Source organism: Oncorhynchus masou, chromosome 31 (assembly GCF_036934945.1).
Source record: "Oncorhynchus masou masou isolate Uvic2021 chromosome 31, UVic_Omas_1.1, whole genome shotgun sequence".
Classification (NCBI taxonomy): Eukaryota; Metazoa; Chordata; class Actinopteri; order Salmoniformes; family Salmonidae; genus Oncorhynchus; species Oncorhynchus masou.
In genome coordinates, this window is record NC_088242.1 from 33,159,104 (window position 1) to 33,178,038 (window position 18,935).

Consider the following 18,935-nt stretch of genomic DNA (forward strand, 5'->3'; position numbering starts at 1 on the left):
GTGATGCATACATCAATACAAAGGAGTGATATAGTTCATAACAAAATTCAGTTTTGAATTTGATTTGTACAGTACTTTATAAAGAGTATAAAGAGTAAGATACTTACTTGGCTTTGGCCCCTGCATCCTCATAGCCTTTGTTTGAGACATCTTCCAGGCCCCCAATCAAGTGTTTAAATGAGCTGAGAAAGATCACAGAGTAACACTAATCATTAACTTGCTCAATACCTTGAACACCAGGTCACATATGCTGTTATTGTCACAGATCCCCATTGAGTTCAGTATTGTTAATGCACGGGATATAGGAGGGCAGCAAATCACCTAAAACAACTGTCACAAAAATCTATCTAGGAAAAGTGCCTTGAGTAGAGTGAGTTAACATTAACATGATGATGTTGAGAGAATGTTTAAGAATCAGTGAACATCATTCAGCCTTGTGCTGTGAGACCAGTGCAAATCAAGAGCATAACTTTAGGGTGGCTTCCATTTCGGTTTCAAATGAATCATACCATACGTTCAGTTGAACATGTAAAAGAAAAGACAAAGTATTACGACTGAGAAGATACTGTTCTTGAATGGTGCTTTCCCTCCCCATCAGCTAAAGTGTTGATTATAATCTGAGAAAAGACTCTACAGACTAGATTGTTATTATTATGAGACTATGGATCGAGTCTAAGACGGCGCTGTAATGGATAGCAGCCGTCTTACGGACTCCTGAACAATTCTGCTATTTTATGTCATTTTTATCGCTGATCTTAACGGTTTTTTTTGTACATAATGTCTCTGCCATAATTTCCTATGACCGAAAACAGCGTCTGGACATCAGAAAACTAACTTCGATATGGACGTAATTTTGTACTTCAACAAGTCGGCAGCTATGGACTTTCTGCATACTCTGGGTCAGGCCCTAATCCCCAGGACACGAAAGAGATGCAGGCGAACCAGCATCCTGACCAGAGTACATTAGCGAGCAAATAGACTGCCATTTCCCTCTGCTCTGTTGGTGAACATGCAATCCCTTGAGAACAAATTGGATGAGCTCCACTTCTAGTCTATCCTATCGATCCGACACTCCCAAAAAATCCAATGTTTCTCAGTCGTGGCTGAACAAGGACATACATCTTTCTGTTTTTTTTCTATGCATTGTCAAGACCGGAATGGTAGACTCGGGTAAGATGAAGGGAAGAGGGGCGTGTCTCTAATGTTAAGGAACTCTTGAGTTCTTGCTCGCCTGAGATAGAGTACCTCATGATAAGCTGCAGAACACACTATTTACCAACAGTTTTCATCTACATTTCTCGTAGCTGTCTATTTACCACCACAAACCGATGCTGGCACTAATACCTCACTCAACAAGTTGTATAGGGCCATAAGAAAATAAGAAAATAAACATTCAGAGGTGGAATTTCTGGTTGCCAAATATATTTTTTATGAGCATGTCACCTGTGCAACTAGAAGCAACGTGCACAGAAATGCATTGAAAGCCCTCCCTTGCCCTTTCTTTGACAAATCAGACCATAACTCTATCCTCCTGCTTCCTGCTTACAAGCAAAAACTCAAACTGGAAGTACAAGCTCAATACGGAAGTGGTCCAATGAAGCGGATGCTAAGCTACAGGATTGTTTCGGTCAAACAGACTGGAATATGTTCCGGGACTCATCCAATAACATTGAGGAGTTTACCACATAATTCAATGGCTCCAGTAGCCTTTTTCTGCAGTCAATGACCAAAAGTGCCCTCTTTGGCTTCATGGGTGGAATGTTATTAATATTTTTCATAATTTCATAATTTATAAAGATTTTTTTTTTGGACGAAAATCCGGTGTTTCTGTGTTAAAAAGTTTTGTTATATTTCAATCCTCTGTGATGTATAGAAAGTGTACTATTGAGATGCAAACTCAAAATGTTATACATTTTAACTCTATATCTGACATGGTACAGATGTCGTACTTTTTTAAGCCCATAACCATGTGTGTGAGGTGTATACTTTTGTTTCAAAGTAGATTTGTTAAAGACAAAATTACATGCAGCATCCGCACTGAGCTAATGGCTAAAGCTGCCTATTTGAAGGAGTGGGACACAAATCCAGACACTTATAAGAAATCCCGCTATGACCTCTGACAAGCCATCAAACAGGCAAAGCAGGACTAAGATCAGGACTAAGATCAAATCCTACTACGCCGGTTCTGATGCTCGAAGGATGTGGCAGGGCTTATAAACTATCACGGATTACAAAGGGAAACCCAACTGTGAGCTGCCCAGCCACAAGAGCCTAGCAGACAAGCTAAATGCCTTCCACGCACACTTCGAGGCAAGGAACACTGAACCATGCATGAGAACCCCAGCTGTTCCAGACAACTGTATGATTTTGCTCTCTGTAAACAGGTTCAACATTCCCAAGCTCGAGGGGCCAGACGGAATACCAGGATGTGTACTCTGAGCATGCGCTGACAAACTGACAAGTGTCTTCAATTACATTTTCAATCAATCCCTGACATGGTCTGTAATAACGACTTGTTTCAAAGAGACCACCAAAGTCCCTGTGCCCAAGATGGCAGGTGACCTGCCTAAATGATTATCGCCCCGTAGCACTCACATCTATAGCCATGAAATGCTTTGAAAGGCTGGTCATGGCTCACATCAATTAGATTATCGGATACCTTCAACCGACTCCAATTTGCTTACCACCCCAACAGATCCACAGATGACACAATCTCTACTGCACTCCACACTGCCTTCACCCACCCGGACAAAACAGACTGAACAGCTCCCTCTGCAACTGGATCGTGGACTTCCTGATGTTCTGCCCGCAGGCAGTGATGGTAGAAAACAACACATCCGCCACACTGACCATCAATAGGGGGGCCACTTAGGGGTTTGTGCTTAGTCCCCTACTGTACTCCCTGTTCACCCACAACTTTGTGGCTGTGCAGGACTCCAACACCCTCATCAAGTTTGCTGACAACACGACGGTGGTAGGTCTGATCACTGACAACAATGAGGTAGCCTATAGGGAGGCAGTGGTGGAAAAAGTACCCAATTGTCATACTTGAGCAAAAGTATAGAGACCTTAATAGAAAGTTACTCAAGTAAAAGTGAAAGTCACCCATTAAAATATCACATGAGTAAAATACTAAAATGATTTTGCTCTAAATATACATACAAGTAAAAGTATGAATAATTAAAAATTCCTTATATTAAGCAAAGCAGACGGCACAATTTTATTGTTTTTAAAATGAACAGATAACCAGGGGCACACACAAACATCATGTACAAAAGATACATTTGTGTTTAGTGAGTCCGCCAGATCAGAGGCTGCAGGGATGACCACGTGTTCTCTTGATAAATCTGTGAATTGGACCATTTTCCTGTCCTGCTAAGCATTCAAAATACAGTGAGTACTTTTGGGTGTCAGGTAAAATGTATGGATTAAAAAGTACATTATTTTCTTTAGGAATGTAGTGACATAAAAGTAAAAGCTGTCAAAAATATAAATAGTAAAAGAAAGTATAGATACCCCCAAAAACTACTTAAGTTGTATTTTAAAGCATTTTAACTTAAGGACTTTACACCACTGTAGGTAGGTTAGAGACCTGGCATTGTGGTGCCAGGACAACAACCTGTCCCTCAACATCAACAAGACGAAAGAGCTGATTGTGGATTACAGGAAATGGAGGGGCGAGCACACCCCCATCCACATTGATGGGACTGTAGTGGAACAGGTCGATTGCTTCAAGTTCTTCTGTGTTTCCATTACTAAGGAATTAACATGGCCCACACACACACCCAGTTGTGTGTGTGGGCCAAACCACCAGACTTCTAAACAAGCTAATCAAATGGCTAGCCGGACTACCTGCATTTAGCATTTTTTTTACTAAGTCTCTTTCACTGACTCTATGCACACACACAGGACTCTACTCACACACTCACTCATACTTACACTGACACCGGGACACATAAAGTAGCAGTCAAAAGTTTGGATAGACCTACTCATTCCAGGGTGTGTTTTTGTTAAACCATTTTTTACATTGTAGAATAATACTGGACACATCAAAACTACGAAATAACACATATGGAATCATGCAGTAACCAAAAAGTGTAATATTTGAGATTCTTCAAAGTAGCCACCCTTTGCCTTGATGACAGCTTGGCATACTGTTGGCATTCTCTCAACCAGCTTCATGAGGTAGTCACCTGGAATGCATTTCAATTAACAGGTGTGCCTTCTTAAAAGTTAATTGTGGGAATTCTCTCCTTCTTAATGTGTTTGAGCCAATCAGTTGTGTTGTGACAAGGTAGGGGTGGTATACAGAAGATAGCCCTATTTGGTAAAAGACCAAGTCCATATTATAGCAAGAACAGCTCAAATAAGCAAAGAGAAACGACAGTCCATCATTACTTTAAGACATGAAGGTCAGCCAATCCGTAACTTGAAAGTTTCTTCAAGTCATGTCGCAAAAAACATCAAGCACTGTGATGAAACTGGCTCTCATGAGGCCCGCCACAGGAAAGGAAAACCCAGAGTTACCTCTGCTGCAGAGGACAAGTTCATTAGAATTACCAGCCTCAGCAATTGCAGCCCAAATAAATGTTCAAGTGACATACACATCTCAAGATCAATTGTTCAGAGGAGACTATGTGAATCAGGCCTTCATGGTCAAATTGCTGCAAAGAAACCACTACTAAAGGACACCAATAAGAAGAAGAGACCGAGTTGGGCCAAGAAACACGAGCAATGGACATTAGACCGGTGGAAATCTGTCTTTTGGTCTGATGAGTCCAAGTTTTTGATTTTTGGTTCCAACTGCCGAGTCTTTGTGAGATGCAGAGTAGGTGAACGGAAGATCTCCGCATGTGTGGTTCCCACCATGAAGCATGGAGGAGGAGATATGATGGTGTGGGGGTGCTTTGCTGGTGACACTGTCTGAGATTTATTTAGAATTCAAGGCACACTTAACTAGCATGGCTACCACAGCATTTTGCAGCGATACGTCATCCCATCTGGTTTGCCTTTCGTGGGACTATCGTTTGTTTTTCAACAGGACAAAGACCCGAAACACACCTCAGGGCTGTGTGAGGGCTCTTTGACCAATAAGGAGAGTGATGGAGTGCTGCATCAGATGACCTGGCCTCCACAATCACCTGACCTCAACCAAATTGAGATGGTTTTGGATGAGTTGGACCGCAGAGTGAAGGAAAAGCAGCCAGCAAGTGGTCCGCATACAGTATGTGGGAACTCCTTCAAGACTTTTGGAAAAGTATTCCTTATGAAGCTGGTTGAGAGAATGCCAAGAGTGTGCAAAGCTGTCATCAAGACAACGCGTGGCTACTTTGAGGAATCTACTATTTTTTTGGTTACTACATGATTCCATATGTGTTATATCATAGTTTTGATGTCTTCACTGTTATTCTACAATATAGATTCTTAAAATAGTAAAAATAAAGAAAAACTCTTGAATGAGAAGCTGTGTCACAAATTTTGACTGGTACTGTACATACACATACACACACATAACATGCGCACACATGCATACAGTATTGACGCCACACACACACACACACACACACACACACACACACACACACACACACACACACACACACACACACACACACACACACACACACACACACACACACACACACACACACACACACACTGCTGCTACAGCTGTCTATTATATATCCTGTTGCCTAGTCACTTTACCCCTACCTATATTTAGATAGATACCTCAATTACCTTGAGCTCCTGCACATTGACTCGGTACTGGTACACCCTGTTATATTTCTTCAAAATCAATGTTTAAAAAATCTAAAATTGTACTCGGTCAACATGCTTTGTAAACAACAGGTGTAGACTAACAGTGAAATGCTTACTTACGGGCCCTTCCCAACAATTCAGAGAGAAAGAAAATGGAGAAATAATAGAAAAGTAAAACACGTAATAATAAACACAATGAGTAATGATAACTTGACTCGGTCAACATGCTTTGTAAACAACAGGTGTAGACTAACAGTGAAATGCTTACTTACGGGCCCTTCCCAACAATTCAGAGAAAAAGAAAATGGAGAAATAATAGAAAAGTAAAACACGTAATAATAAACACAATGAGTAATGATAACTTGACTATAGACACAGGGTACAAGTACCGGGTCCATGTGCAGGGGTACGAGGTAGTTGAGATAGATATGTCCATACAGTATAACTAGGAATAAAGTGACAGAAAACAAACAGTAGCAGTAGCATATGTGATGAGACAAAACAAGTCAGTGCAAAAAGGGTCAATGCAGACAATCCGGTGCAGATAGTACTGGTTACTGTTATCTGTTATTCACTGTCTATTTATTCCTCGTGTCACTACTTCTATTATTCTACTTTAAAAAAATATATATAATCTTTGCATTGTTGAAAAAAAGGACCAGTAAGTAAGCGTTTCACTGTCAGTCTACATCTGTTGTTTACGAAGCACGTGACAAATAATATATGATTTTTGGTTGATTTTATTCTATGCAATCGAGAATTCATTTTGATGAAAGCATTTTGATGAAACCTCTAACACAGATGAGATGCATAGGAGGAGAGCAGACGTGCTTGTCTTAGCTTGTTGATTGAGGAAATGCATTAGAACAATCAACAGATCTGACTGTCCAAAACTAGATTGAATTGACGTTTCACTTCTTTTCTTTCCGAAATCAAGAACATATGTCCGCTGGCATGCTTTGAACATTCAAAAGGCAATCCTAAATGTACTGTCACGCACAAGATATGATGGATGTTAGCTGTTCTGGAGAATAAATATTGTCATCAATGATACTGTCAAGATTAACAAGGCAGACGGGTTGTCTGCAATCACATTTGTTTACCTGACAAGGTATGGTAAATCATTGTCTTTTTTGAGATGCAATCTTCTATTGTTTATTTGAGTTTGTACATAAAAACCGTAAGCTCTAAAAACACTATTGACTTACAATTTAGTATGGAGTTGGCAATTTTAAAGTAATGACACATAGAATACATTTAAACATGATAAAAATAGAAACGACTGACAGGTAAACCCTGATATCATAGCTGAGACTTTCTCTTATCTCTTATAGAGGAAAAACAAGCTAAAGAAGTAGACAAATGTCTGGTTATATAAAAAAATAACCAGATTATGATGGAGCGTCATCAAAATGGATCATTCTTCCCATTTAGCATATTCAGGTTTTTGTCATTAAGGGTTCTTCTGTGCTGTTTTTAGCCATCTGTTTCAAAGCGCCTGAAACCATTAGAGAGGCTAAGAGGGGTCAGATTACCACCCTGCATTTCAGTGAGAGGGGGTAGGTTGGAGGAGCGGCCATTTAAATGTGACACATCTGAGCTCTGTCTGTGGAGTGTTGCTTCTGGGTCATTTTCTCCCAGCAGGCAACAATGCTGAAAAGCGCCTGTCTGGGCCCTCGGGCACTGAGAGGCAGCCTCATGTTCCAGAACAGAATAGAATGTGCACAGAATGTGCCCCCAATCACTACACATATAGATAGGTATGCTGTAGACCTCAGGAGTTATTTCCGAGGTTTATAAGTCTGCTCTCACTGGGGTTAGATTCAGGTGTCAGACTGGTACAGCTCTTTACAAGGATTTTTGATTGATCGTTTCACACAATCAACATTATGTACGGTAAGTGGTAGAGAATAACCGACGTCCAGTGAGGCTAGCCAAGAACTGTCACAACCTCCTGACAGTTGTGACCTCATTATGTGTCTAGGCGGAAGGAATTTATTATCATTTCATGAGCGGAAAAACAAATATGAGCCACGATAGCCAATGGCAGCGCATTTTGAAGTGTGAACTGCGTTGCTCTAACTATAGAGTTCACACCCACTTAAAGTTGCATTCTTAGTGTGCCTCTCCTACAAAAGCCCATATATAAGTTGTCCACTCGCACTGGATAAGGCCGACTTGCCATATAAATGTGTTTGATATTAGTACTGCAGAAGAGATAAAAAAGTTTATAGCCTAGACTTATCGTAAAGTTTATAGACTACGCCAGATAGCTATACGTAGCAGCCCGAGCAAATCCAACTCCTAAACTACACTACTAACAGACGCCACTGTGAAGAGCCAGACAGAGGAGTAAAAAAAGTAGGCAGGTTTCATTAAGCCTGATATACAGTATGTTCTTCTATTAGCACATCTGAGGAGACTGAATCAACTCAGTTGACTCTCCCTGACCACCCTGTCCAAGTGTATGTTTGGTACCAGGTCTGCATCTCTATATAGTGCACTACCCTATGGGCACTGGTCAAAGGTAGTGCACTATATAGGGGATTGGGTGCTAATTTCAGACAACCTCCCGGAATCCCAATCCACAACAGTGGTCATGTCATTACATGCACGACAACGGCATGATGGCGGAGGGGGCGCAGCGTGGCAGCCAAAACAAGCCCTCTTTAACAGACTCAGCCATAAAGCTTTCAGGCGGCCAACATGATCAAATGAATGGTGGATCTCCCGCAGAGAGCGAATAGAACATGTTCCTCTCTTGCCTCCAGCGTTTGTGTGCTGCGTTCGCCTTTTTTTAGCCCTGCCTCTGGTTCTGACAGAGACACACAGAGACCCAGACCCACACAGCGCTGATGAGGTCTATGGGGAGTGGAAGAGAACAGGCTTTCTACCATGCAGTGCACAGTACTCCATCCCCAGTCCCACTGTTTAACCATGCTGCTTGTCATTCAAAACAGGAACTATTCTCTATGATCTTTGTATGGCGTTATGTCATGATATAGTTGTAAAAACGTTTGAAATGTGGGGAAGATATTTGTTTTCAGATTCAGAATAAATTGCATAATACTTATGAGTGATGAATGATCTATTATCAATGATATGGATCAACACAACAAACCTTTGTTAAAACATACCAATCCTATAATAGTCATGCTACAGTGATGTGGTTCATGCTCTGCACTGCAATTGCTTTTTTTCATGGCAGTAAAGGGTTAATCAACTTACAACAAACTGCACACATTTAAAAGTAAACCTTGAGACGACACAGGGTACTACTCACTCTCTGTCAATGACCAGGCAGGTGACGGCATCAGCAGCAATGACATTAGCCGTCCTGATGTCCTCTCTGTGGGGACACAAATTGAAAACAAATCAGTCAAACACATCCCCCAAAGAAACTAATGTAGGACACTAACGTATGTTTTAATAAATACGCCATTTACCAAAGCAACCTACAGTCATCCATGCATACATATTACATACACTACCGGTCAAAAGTTTGGGGTCATTAAGAAATGTCCTTGTTTTTGAAAGAAAAGCACTTTTTTTGTCTGTTAAAATAACATCAAATTGATCAGAAATACAGTGTAGACATTGTTAATGTTGTAAATGACTATTGAAGCTGGAAACCGCTCATTTTTAATGGAATATCTATATAGGCGTACAGATCCCCATTATCAGCAACCATCACTTCTGTGTTCCAATTGCACGTTGTTAAAACTAATCCAAGTTTATCATTTTAAAAGGCTAATTGATCATAGAAATCCCTTTTGCAATTATGTTAGCACAGCTGAAAACTGTTGTACTGATTAAAGAAGCAATAAAACTGGCCTTCTTTAGACTTGTTGAGCAGAAACAAAGAACTTTCTTCTGAAACTGGTCAATCTATTCTCATTCTTAGAAATTAAGGCTATTCCATGCGATAAATTGCCAAGAAACTGAAGGTCTCGTACAACGCTGTGTACTACTCCCTTCACAGCACAGCGCAAACTGGCTCTAACCAGAATAGAAAGAGGAGTGGGAGGCCCCATTGCACAATGTCACATTCTGATTTAATTAACTTTGCCATCACACAATCCTTTCTAACACAGAAACAAATCAAGAATAAGAGATGATAGTAACAACCATACTCTCTACAGCTGTCTACATCATCATCAAATCCCCATCACTGCAACCTGAAGTGTCTTCCAAATCACTTGAATCTGCAAACGACTCTGAATCAGTGGTTTCCATAATGACCTGCAATCATTCTGTGAAAACATCCACACACACACTCTCTCTCTCACTAATGCATGGCGTTAGTGGCTTTGTAGAGACAAAGAGAACAATGGGACCACTTCCCTAGACTATTAGATCAAGTTCCCATTAGTGGATTCATGTAACGTATATCACAGCAATGAATGGTGGATGACCAGATGATTTCATCATGAAATAAAATAGCACAATAGTAGCCGGTCACATTGATAGTAATGCCATACAGTATACTGCATCTCTATGTGTTACAGGCATCCCTGTAATTGACGTGAATTCTGTATGGTTGTGTAACAGCAGTATCTACAATGCATTATGGAATAAACTTTCCTCCATGTGTCGTAGGTTACTCAGACACCCCATCTGATACCCCATCTTCCATGAAATCAGCTGCCTGCCCTGAGCTGTCCAGTCCAGGCTGTCTCCATGGGCCATGCCAGTGAGACCAGGTGTGTGCTTTTAGAGTAGAGGGGATGGGCATCATCTAATTTGACAGAACTATCTGGTGACAGGAGGAGCGAGTGTGAGGGGAGAGGGACGGGTAGATGAATACGAGAGGAAATCTATCCATCCAGCCCAACTATTACATTTGAGCCCCCTAATAGACAGACAAGGGAAAACAGCTGTGATTTTCCCCCTGCTCATGGATGAAGCAACAGTTCCCTGGATATCACAAGAACACCTGGGGATTCTGAAGACGCAGGCTGAGGTGTCCATTTCACACGGATATGTCACTTACAGCAATACAGCATTAATTCCAGTTGCTACTATTGGACCACCCAACTAGCCGTAAACTTTCATTTCAGTGTTTTGTTACACAGCTGACACGTGTAAGCAGATATCTCCCGTTGAGGGAGCAGGATGCCATTCTTCAAGCCAATTAGCACAATTTATGGCAGGGAGATGGAAACATCTACGGCAGACTATGGACCTGCTATATCACTAGATATCTCCCAGTAAAATGAAAGGAGAGCTTTCTAGACATGCCACTCTTCAAACCAATTGCCACATATCATGGCAGGGAGAGATAAACATGGAAGGCAGCCACACTGGGACTGTTATCGCACCACATATACTGCATCAAATAACTACCATATATATGAGAGAGAGAGAGAGAGAGAGAGAGAGAGAGAGAGAGAGAGAGATGGATCGAATATTAGCCAGGCACAGCCACAGCATCAGTAGACCATGCCTCCATCAATGCCAATCACAACCAGTGAGAGAGCAGCTTGGAGAAAAGGTTATGGTTGTCAGTCTCAATGGAAACGTGTGCACAGTACAAAGACTTGGGGGAAATACAATGCCATAGGCATTTAACACCTCGGTTTATCACAAACCAGCCAAGATAAACCATGTTTGGCTCTGTTGGTAGAGCATGGTGCTTGCAATGCCAGGGTTGTGGGTTCAATTCCCAAGAGGGACGAGTGTGAAAAAAATGTATGCAGTTGCTCTGGATAAGAGTGTCTGCTATATATGAAATGTAGATTAGGAGAGATGGCAGATTTCTGGGAGGGGGGGATTTGTTAAGCAGCAGAGAGCTGCCTAACTCTGGTGACATTTACAGCTCGGCAGCTGAAAGGCTCTTATGATGAATTGAGCACTGCTTGGTATACAACATCTTTGGGCAAAGTTCAGGCATGTGTGCGTACCCATGTATGGCTGAGAGGGAGAAAGAAAGATGTTTGTGGGTGCGTGTGTCGCGAGAGAGAATCGTATTTACCCGACAATTATTCCTGAGTCCTGACATCTCCCTAATAGCCAATAATTAGCCTTAATGTGAGGGAACAAGGTGTTTTGTGTTGGGCAGATATGAAAGTGCACTTAGCATACAGCCTCCTTCACATCAAAGCCAGTAAGCCACTCAAACCTTTTTAACCACAAGGACTATTGTGCTGTCCTGTCTGTAGTCAATTCTTCACGGCTCCATCATCTCCTCCCCCAAAACCATGCTAACAGGGCTAGCATGCAAATATCGCTTGGGTAAACAGCGCACCAACTTTTTTTTAAAGCCGTGATTGAGTTGCTTGACATAGTAATGGAGAAGATGTGTATTTATTAGGGACCCCTTTACGAGTTTCATTATTTTATTGTCTACATTATAGAAAAACATGAAACTGTTTACACCTTCGGGTCTCATCTTTATCACCCTTTAGTTTGACTTTTTATCATTCATGTTTTATTCATTACGGAGAAAACAACAGGAGCGTGCTAATTAGAACAGAGGAGAGGGGAACAGATCACAGAGAGAGAGAGAGAGGCAGATGAAGAACACACATTTTGGAGATGTGGCGCCGTTCAAAGTCTAACTAATACACCGCCATAGCTTGTTAAAGCCTAGCTCTTCATGGCTGTGGCTGCGACACCGGTGAGCATCAAAGCAGCGTATAACAAGATCCCTCTTCCTTTGTTTGCTGTGGAAAACAGAAGCAAGAATTTGAATGCTATTAACTCAGGAGAGGAAACTCCAGTGAGATGCAAGACATTTATTGCGTTTCCAATTATATGAACAATATTTCAATGATGTATGAGTCGAGCAACAAAACAAATCTAGCTTAATTGATTCATTTAAAAAAAAATCCTTTATGAGATTCATTATTTTATTACCCACATTATTCAGTAGAACAATAAGAAACTGGGTTTTATCTTTATCACCTATTAGTTTTAACTAGTTTTTTTTCTTTGTGCTTTATTCATTACGAAAAACAACAGGATGTGTACCATTGATATACAGTACCACTGTACCACCACCATACAGTTTACAGTGCCTTCAGAAAGTATTCACACCCCTTGACTTTTTCCACATTTTGTTGTGTCACAGCTTGAATTTAAAATGGATTCAATTGAGATGTTGCATCATTGGCCTCTACACAATACCCCATAATGTCAGTGGAACTGTTTTTTTATTTTGTTTATTTTTTATAAATTAGTAAAAAATGAAAGCTGAAATGGCTTGAGTCAATAAGTATTCAACCCCTTTGTTATGGCATGCCTAAATAAGTTCAAAGTAAAAATGTGCTTAACAAGTCACATAATAAGTTGCAAAGACTAACTTTGTGGACAGTAATAGTGTTTAACATGATTTTTGAATGACAACCTCATCTCTGTACCTCCCATTTACAATGCAATCGGAAAGTATACAGACCCCTTGACTTTTTCCACATTTTGTTACGTTGCAGACTATTTTCAGGTCTCTCCCGAGATGTTCGATCTGGTTCAAGTCCAGGCTCTGGCTGTGCCACTCAAGGACATTCAGAGACTTGTCCCGGAGCCACTCCTTCATTGTCTTGGCTGTGCGCTTTGGGTCGTTCTCATCAAGGATCTCCCTGTACTTTGCCCCGTTCATCTTTCCCTCGATCCTGACTAGTCTCCCAGTCCCTGCCGCTGAAAAACATCCCCACAGCATGATGCTGCCACCACCATGCTTCACCGTAGGGATGGTGCCAGGTTTCCTCCAGACGTGACGCTAGGTATTCAAGCCAAAGAGTGGCCTAGTTACAGTTTTGACTTAAATCGGCTTGAAATCTATGGCAAGACTGGAAAATGGCTGTCTAGCAATGATCAACAACCAACTTGATAGAGCTGGAAGAATTTAAAAAATTATAATGTGGAAATATTGTACAATCCAGGTGTGCAAAGCTCTTAGAGACTTACATAGCTGTAATCACTGACAAAGTTGATTTAAACATGTATTGACTAAGTGGTGTGAATACTTGTGTAAATGAGATATTTCTGTATTTCATTCTCAATACATTTGCAAAAATGTCTAAAAACATGTTTTCACTTTGCCATTATGGGGTATTGTGTGTAGATGGGTGAGATTGAAAAAAAATAAATCCATACTGAATTCAGGCTGTAACACGACAAAATATGGAATCATTTCTGAAGGCACTGTAGCCACCTGAGAGCTGTCATTGGACGAGAGAACACCAGGAGGCACTGTCTCTCTCAATCATAGCCTGACACGGTCACCTTTCTCTCCTCCCTCGTCTCCTCTAATTTGAGCTGGGAGCAGGTCACTGTGCCACAAAGCCACTGTGCCGATCTCTGACTGCCTCCAGTCAGCCAATCAGAACAGCCCCTAGACTCACTACTGACTTTGCCCTGACTACCTCTCTCCCAATGGGCTACGCGACTCCAAGAACCAAAACGCTCCGTCAGTGGTCATAGCCTCCTCTAAACCCATCATATAGCTTAATCCCTGATGTATTTTATTATTTAATTGTTTATATCACCTTTATTCAACCAGGTAGGCCATTTGAGAACAAATTTTAATTTACAACTGTGACCTGGCAAAGATAAAGCAAAGTAGTGCAACAAAAACAACAACACAGAGTTACTCATAAACGTACAGTCAATAACGCAATAGAAAAATCTATGTACAGTGTGTGCAAATGTAGAAGATTAGGGAGGTAAGGCAATAAATAGGCCATAGAGGCAAAATAATTACAAATTAGCATTAACACTGGAGTGACAGTTGTGCAGATGATAATGTGCAAGTGGAGATACTGGGGTGCAAAAGAGCAAGAAGATAAATCACAATATGGGGAAGAGGTAGTTAGGTGTGCTATTTACAGATTGGCTGTGTACAGGTACAGTGATCGGTAAACTGCTCTGACAGGTGATGCTTAAAGTTAGAGAGGGAGATATAAGTCTCCAGCCTCAGTGATTTTTGCAATTCGTTCCAGTCATTGGCAGCAGAGAACTGGAAGGAAAGTCATCAAAGTATGCATTGGCTTTGGGGATGACCAGTGAAATATATGGTACCTGCTGGAGCGCGTACTTCGGGTGGGTGCTGCTATGGTGACCAGTGAGCTGAGATAAGGCGGGGCTTTACCTAGCAAAGACTTATAGATGACCTGGAGCCAGTGGGTTTGGCGACGAATATGTAGCAAGGGCCAGCCAACGAGAGCATACAGGTCGCAGTGGTGTGTAGTATATGGGCTTTGGTGACAAACCGGATGGCACTGTGATAGACTACATCCAGTTTGCTGAATAGAGTGTTGGAGGCTATTTTGTAAATGACATCGCCGAAGTCAAGGATCGGTAGGATATTCCGTTTTACGAGGGTATGTTTGGCAGCATGAGTGAAGGAAGCTTTGTTGCAAAATAGGAAGCCGATTCTAGATTTAATTTTGGATTGGAGATGCTTAATGTGAGTCTGGAAGGAGAGTTTACAGTCTAACCAGACACCTAGGTATTTGTAGTTGTCCACATATTCTAAGTCAAAACCAGAGTAGTGATGCTCATCAGGCGAGGGAGTGCGGGGCAGCAATTGGTTGAAGAGCATGCATTTAGTTTTACTTGCATTTATAAGTAGTTTGAGGCCATGGAAGGAGTGTTGAATGGCATTGAAGCTCATTTGGAGGTTAGTTAACACAGTGTCCAAAAAATGGCAAGATATATACAGAATGGTGTCATCTGCGTAGAGGTGGATCAGAGAACCACCAGCAGCAAGAGCGACATCATTGATATATATAGAAAAAAAGAGTTGGCCCGAGAATTGAACCCTGTGGCACCCCCATAGAAACTGTCAGAGGTCCGGACAACAGGTCCTCCGATTTGACACACTGAACTCTATCTGATAAGTAGTTGGTGAACCAGGAAAGGCAGTCATATAAGAAGGCCATTGATTCTGCCGATAAGAATGCGGTGATTGACAGAGTCGAAAGCCTTGGCCAGGTCGATGAAGACGGCTGCACAGTACTGTCTTTTATCGATGACGGTTATGATATCGTTTAGGACCTTGAGCGTGGCTCAGGTGCACCTATGACCAGCTCCGAAACCAGACTGCATAGTGGAGAAGATACAGTGGGATTCTAAATGGTTGGTGATCTGTTTGTTACCGTAGCTTTCGAAGATTTTAGAAAGGCAGGACAGGATGGATATTGGTCGATAACAGTTTGGGTGTAGAGTGTCTCCCACTTTGAAGAAGGGGATGACTGAGGTGGCTTTCCAATCTTTGGGGATCTCAGACGATATGAAAGAGAGGTTGAACAGGCTAGTAATAGGGGTTGCAACAATTTTGCCGGATAATTTTAGAAAGACAGGGTCCAGATTGTCTTGCCCAGCTGATTTGTAGGGCTTGGGCAAGTTGCTGCAGGGTGTGCAGGACTGTTGGCCAGGGTAAGGGTAGCCGGTGCAAAGCATGGCCATCCGTAGAAAAATGCTTATTGAAATGATCGATTATCATAGATTTATTGGTGGTGACAGTGTTAACTATCGTCAGTGCAGTGGGCAGCTGGGAGGAGGTGCTCTTACTCCATGGACTTATAGTGTCCCAAAACGTTTTGGAATTAGTGCTATAGAATGCAAATTTCTGTTTGAAAAAGCTAGCCTTTGCTTTCTTAACTGACTGTGTATATTGGTTCCTGACTTCCCTGAAAGGTTGCATATTGCGGGGGCTATTCAATGCTAATGCAGAACACCACAGGATGTTTTTGTTCTGGGCAAGGGCAGTCAAGTCTGGGTTGAACCAATCTGTTCTTAGTTCCACATTTTTTAATGTGGCATGCTTATTTAAGATGGTGAGGAAAGCACTTTGAAAGAACAACCAGGCATCCTCTACTGACAGGATGATGTCAATATCCTTCCAGGATACCTGGTCCAGGTCGATTAGAAAGGCCTGCTCGCTGAAGTGTTTTAGGGAGCGTTTGACAGTGATGAGGGGTGGTCGTTTGACCGCGGACCCATTACGGCCCCAGGCAATGAGGCAGTGATTGCTGAATTCCTGGTTGAAGACAGCAGAGGTGCATTTAGAGGGCAAGTTGGTCAGGATGATATCTAAGAGGGTGCCCATGGTTACGGATTTAGGGTTGTACCTGGTAGGTTAATTGATCATTTGTGTGAGATAGAGGGAATCTATCTTAGATTGTAGGATGGCCGGGCTGTTAAGAATATTCCAGTTGAGGTCACCTAACAGTACAAACTCTGAAGATAGATGTGGGGCAATCAATTCACATATGGTGTCCAGGGCACAGCTGGGGTCTGAGTAGGGTCTATAACAAGTGGCAACAGTAAGAGACTTGTTTCTGGAATGGTGGATTAGTAGGAGCTCAAATTGTTTGGGCACAGAACTGGATAGTATGACAGAACTCTGCAGGCTATCTCTGCAATAGATTGCAACTCCACCCCCTTTGGCAGTTCTATCTTGTCGGAAAATGTTGTAGTTGGTGATGGAAATTTCAGGATTGGATTGGTGGTCTTCCTAAGCCAGGATACAGACACAGCTAGGACATCAGGGTTGGCGGAGTGTGCTAAAGCAGTGAATAAAACAAACTTAGGGAGCAGGCTTCTGATGTTAACATGCATGAAACCAAGGCTTACAGTTACAGAAGTCAACTAATGAGAGCGCCTGGGGAATGGGAGTGGTGCTGGGGGCTGCAGGGCCAGGGTTAACCTCTACATCACCAGAGGAACAGAGGAAGAGTAGGATAAGGGTATGGCTAAAGACTATAAGAACTGGCCGTCTAGTGCGTTCGGAACAGAGAGTAAACGATTTCAGATTTCTGGGCGTGGAAGAATAGATTCAAGGCATAATGTAAAGACAAGGGTATGGTAGGATGTGCGTACAGTGGACGTAAACCTAGGCATTGAGTGACGATGAGGGAGGTTTTGTCTCAAGAGGCACCAGTGGAACAAAAGGGCTATCTAAGGCATATTGGGCAGGGCGGGGTGGCTCTACATTGAAATAAGACAATAATCACTGACCAAAACAGCAATAGACAAGGCATATTGACATTAGGGAGAGGCATGTGTAGCCAAGTGATCATAAGGTCCAATGAGTAGCAATAGGTGAGTCGATTCAGTAGTCGCTACTACGCTAGGCGAGCTGGAGACACGGCAATTCAGACAGCTAGCGGGCCGAGGCTAGCAGAAGGGCCTTCAGCGATGTCGCAACGGAAGAGCCTGTTGAAACCACCTCAGACGGTTACCTTGGCAGACCAGTCGTGACGGATCGGGGGGGCTCTGTGTCGGAAGTAAAGGGTCCAGGTCAAATGGAAAAAGTTGGTGGACCTCTTTGGCTAGCCGGGAGATGGGCCTTACTCGAGACTAGCTCAAGGCTAACTGGTGCTTCAGGACAGAGACGTTAGCCAGGAGTAGCCACTCAGATAGCAGCTAGCTAGATGCGATGATCCGGTGTAAAGGTTCAGGACTTGCGGTAGGAATCCGGAGATATGGTAGAGAAAAAGGATATCGCGCTATCGCTCTGTGCAGAATGGCAGGTATTGACCAAGCTGAGGCTGGCTGGTGTCCGAGTTAACGGTGAAGAACACAAGCAGTGGCTAACTAGTAGCTAGTAGCTAGTTAGCTGGCTAGCTGCTGATGGGGGTTCCAGTTCTAAAATATAAAAATAGCAGATCCGTACCACATTGGGTGAGGCGGGTTGCAGGAGCGTATATTCAGTCTGTACATGGAAAGTGAGATTAAAATATACACAAGAAAAAAACAGAGGAAAATGATATTTACAAGGGAGAAGACAAAACACACGTCCGACTGCTACGCCATCTTGGATAACTGTCCTCACACCACACTGACTCAATGACTGACTGACTGAGTGAAAGAAGGAGCCCCAGGTCTTCATTGATAGACTGTTCTAATCAGTGTGATAGCTGCTGCTTTCTACACCTTAGGACCAATGACCGAAATAGCATTGTTCCACAGCTATAAAAGTAAAGAGAAGAATGGCTGAACAACAAGCAGCTGTCATGCTAAGGGAAAAGCTTTTGTTAGGTTAACACAGTGAGATGAAACCATTACAAACAAAGAGTATAAACACAATTTGAGGAAGCATTTTTCCTTTTGTCTTTCTTCTGTACTGTATCTCACATAAAGTAGGCCCTCCCAGTTAGGGGGAGTGATGAGCTCTACAGAAGTCTCCCAACTCAATCGCTGGTTGATAACTGTTTTCTGCCCCTCCCAAA

At 42.3% G+C, this 18,935-nt stretch overlaps 1 protein-coding gene across 5 annotated transcripts in view; it reads right to left on the reverse strand.

The window, feature by feature from the left end:
* The window catches only part of LOC135523830 (cGMP-dependent protein kinase 1), a 163,501-nt gene that overhangs the window by 15,753 nt on the left and 128,813 nt on the right, over nt 1-18,935 (reverse strand). For all 5 annotated transcript variants that reach the window (XM_064950769.1, XM_064950768.1, XM_064950767.1 and 2 more), the window contains 2 exons: nt 9,044-9,109; nt 108-182 (listed from right to left, as the gene is read on the reverse strand). In XM_064950769.1, the coding sequence (XP_064806841.1) occupies nt 108-182; nt 9,044-9,109 (141 nt within the window). The remainder of the gene's footprint in view (nt 1-107; nt 183-9,043; nt 9,110-18,935) is intronic.